This window comes from Vicia villosa, linkage group LG2, assembly GCF_029867415.1.
Source record: "Vicia villosa cultivar HV-30 ecotype Madison, WI linkage group LG2, Vvil1.0, whole genome shotgun sequence".
In the NCBI taxonomy this organism is placed as follows: domain Eukaryota; kingdom Viridiplantae; phylum Streptophyta; class Magnoliopsida; order Fabales; family Fabaceae; genus Vicia; species Vicia villosa.
In genome coordinates, this window is record NC_081181.1 from 159,994,899 (window position 1) to 159,998,389 (window position 3,491).

The 3,491-nt window shown below is 37.0% G+C and overlaps 1 protein-coding gene across 1 annotated transcript; it reads left to right on the forward strand.

Annotated features, from left to right (window-relative positions):
- The first annotated feature begins 260 nt into the window (after positions 1–260).
- LOC131650454 (uncharacterized) lies at positions 261–2,970 on the forward strand. The gene is made up of 5 exons (XM_058920164.1): positions 261–412; positions 484–1,180; positions 2,064–2,185; positions 2,366–2,545; positions 2,625–2,970. The coding sequence occupies exons 1-5, from the start codon at positions 261–263 to the stop codon at positions 2,968–2,970; spliced, it is 1,497 nt and encodes a 498-aa protein (XP_058776147.1).
- Positions 2,971–3,491: the final 521 nt, after the last annotated feature.

Consider the following 3,491-nt stretch of genomic DNA (forward strand, 5'->3'; position numbering starts at 1 on the left):
ATCGTACAGTGAGGAACGTTGAAGGCCAACCTCAAAGCATTTGCAAACAGGTTAGAAACGTCATGATATGTATCAGTTCTGATTGTCGTAGAAATTAGGGTTTTTGCATGATTTCAGTCTTAGAAATTAGGGTTTTTTTGCTAAATCCGTCCAATCCATGTTTTTCCATCTGATAAATTAGGGGTTTTCTTGTAAATTATTTGTTTGCATGTATGTAATCTGAGTAATTAGGGTTTTGTGTATTTCTGATGTTAGGTGAAATGGACGAGTATATCGTACTCACAATTCACCATAGTGGTGACTTTGTTGATGATGATCTTATGATGTATGATGGAGGGGAAGTTACTGAGATGAAAATAGATGTTGACACATGGAGTTACTTTGAGCTGACAGGTTCACTCAAGTGTTTATGGTATAGGGAATTTGAGAAAATCTATTACAAAGACCTAGCATTTGGGATGCAACAACTGAATGATGATGCAGGAGCATTAAAATAGTTGATCTTTATAAGGTTCACTTAGGTGTAAACATTTATATTAAACACACAATTGGGCAGCCTGAGTTTGTAGATGGAGATTTAGAAAATGTTGACAATGTCAATGATGAGCATGTAAGAAATGAGGAGGATGATGTAGTTTCAGAAATGCTTTCTAAGTTGCATGAAGAAGAAGTCAATGAAAATGGTAAGTCTAATGAAGCTGAGTTAGAGGCTGAGAAGGTTGTGTTGGAGGCTGAGAAACTAGGTCTGGAGGCTGAACATGCTGAACATGTTGTGGTGGAAGCTGAGAGGGTTATGGTTGAGGCTGAGAAAGATGTTATGGATTCTGAGAATGATGGTATTGATGCTGAGAAAGATTGTATGGATAATGAGAAAGATGGTATGGAAAGTGGTGAGGTGGATGATGGCATAAGTAGTGATGATAGTGAGTACAAATATGACAGTGCTCTTGATGCTGATTTTAATGATTCTTCTGATGGATATGAAGATATAGATGAAGGTGAATTGGATAATCTAGTTGAACAACATGAGAAAAGAGATAAGGGTGAAAAAATTGGGAGTGATAATGAAAGTGAATGTCTGTTGATTGGGTGTGATAATGATGATAGTTTTGGTGTCAAAAAAAAGCATATCCCTATGTTTAAGATGCAAAAGAACATGGCTGATTTCAAATGGGGGTGGGTTCCTACTTTAGTTCAAAGGATGATTTCAAGGAGGCAGTCATAAAATATGATGTCCATAGTGGTAGAAGCCTTAGGTTCACCAAAAATGACAAGGTAAAGGTGAGGGTAAAATGTAAGGATGGATGTGATTGGGAAGCCTATTGTGCCAAATTGTCCAATGAAGCAACTTGGCAATTAAGGAAGACGATTGATGTTCATAGTTGTAGTAGGGATTATAATGTGAAAATGATGACTACAAAGTGGTTGAGTAAGAGGATACATAACTCCCTAAAAAAACAATCCTAGGATGAAAATCAAATATATAAAGGCAAAGGCACAAAAAAATGGAATGTAGGTGTGAACAAAACCAAGGCAATTAGGGCAAGGTTTAAAGGTAGGGAAATAATTGATGGATCATTCCTAGGGGACTACACCATAATTTATGATTATTGTCATGAGTTGTTAAGATCAAATCCAGGTTCCACAGTGAATGTTTGTGTTGAACCATCTCAAGAAGGTTCAGATGTTCAAATGCCATTTTTCAAAAGGTTGTATATATATGCCTTGCATCATGTATAGAAAGCTTCAAGTTTTCTAGGCATGTAATAGGGTTGGATGGTTGTTTTCTTAAGGGGCTATGTGGAGGGCAAATACTGGCTGCTATAGGTAGGGATACAAATGATCAAATTTTGCCTATAGCATTTGCAGTGGTGTAAGGAGAAAATAGGGATAGTTTGACATGGTTCTTGGAGTTATTGATTGATGAACTTGGTGGAAAAAATGAGTGCCTCACATACACCTTCATGTCAGATCGGTAAAAGGTAATATGAACATAAGTCTTTTGATTTATATTATTTTCTATTGGTTTATATCTTACTAATGTGATCTGATTTATGTTGTAGGGATTCCTACCAGCCATGGATGAATTATTGCCCAATGTTGAGCAAAGGTTCCGTGTCAGGCACTTGTACAACAATTTCAGGAAAAGATATCCTGGGAAGATGCTGAAGGAAATAATTTGGAGGTAAGCTAAGGCTACTTATTCTCAAGCCTGGGAAAGAGAGATGCAGAGGATGAGGGTGATAAATGAAGAAGCATACCTTCATATGATGAAGACACCTCCAAGATTTTGGAGTAGATCTTATTTTAGAGGGACTAATAAATGTGATATTGTAGTGAATAACATGTATGAGTCGTTCAACAGTGTTATTCTTGATTCAAGGTCCAAACCCTTAGTGACCATGGTGGATGAGATCAGGACATATTGTATGGAAAAATGGGCAATAAATAGAATGAGATTTCAGAAATTGGATGATGTTGTCTTGCCTAACATCGAAAAGAAGGTTGATAAACCAAGTACAAACACAAATTCATGGATTGTGAGGTATGCATTATGCTTTGTAATATGTAACTTAAACATTTTTCTTTGAATTATGTCTCTTAGGCTATTGTTGATTGTATAGGATGTCTGCTGAGCACATATTTGAGGTTCATCATGTAGAAAATCCTGCAGATAAATTTGTTGTGAATTTAAAGGAATGTGTGTGCTCTTGTAGAAGGTGTGAATTAACTAGACTGCCATGTGTTCATCCATTAGCAAGAATTAAAAGTAGGAACTTCAAGGTTGAGTATTACATCCCTGTCAATTATAGGAAGTCAATGTATATGAAAGTCTACTCATCTATAATATATCTTGTGAATGGTTCCAATCTCTGGATCAGAACTGAATATCCAGATGTCCAGCCTCCTAAGTATATGAGGATGCCTGGAAGACCAAAGAAAAAAGAAATCTGGAGCAAGGAGAGATAGATGGGTTTGACAAAAAAATGAGGAGAAGATGTTTTGCAATCAGGTGTTCCAGGTGCAAGCAATCGCGACACAACAAACCATCATGTAAGATTACTCAAGTTTCTAAAGGTACTCAAGTTTCTTAAGGTACTCAAGTTACTCAACAAACACCAGCTACTCAACATGTTGTACAAGGGTCTCAACCAACTCCATCTGCACAAGGGTCTTTACCAAATCCATCTGCACAAGGGTCTCAACCAACTCCATCTGCACAGGGGTCTAAGAAATCTAATCAGGGTTCCAAGAAGACAACTTTAAGAACAACTAAGCTGGGTGTTAGGAGACCATCAACACCTTTTGTTCCCCCTGGACCAAATACAAGACTAAGTGCTACCAAGAATGTGATTGGCCCAAATACAAGGAGGACAACACCAAACAAGAGGACAACACCCAATAAAAAAATTAGGACTATATAGGATGTCATTTTGATTTTGTTATCATTTTCTGTAATGGTCTTAATTGATATTTGGAACTATCTGCTG

Bases quoted from the DNA above. Each gene is read 5' to 3' on its own strand.
- LOC131650454 (XM_058920164.1), top strand. From the start codon at position 261: ATGGACGAGTATATCGTACTCACAATTCACCATAGTGGTGACTTTGTT. The intron at 413-483 runs GTATAGGGAATT...ATGATGATGCAG, and splicing joins GGTTCACTCAAGTGTTTATG to GAGCATTAAAATAGTTGATC. The intron at 1,181-2,063 runs GTTCCTACTTTA...TTTATGTTGTAG, and splicing joins CTGATTTCAAATGGGGGTGG to GGATTCCTACCAGCCATGGA.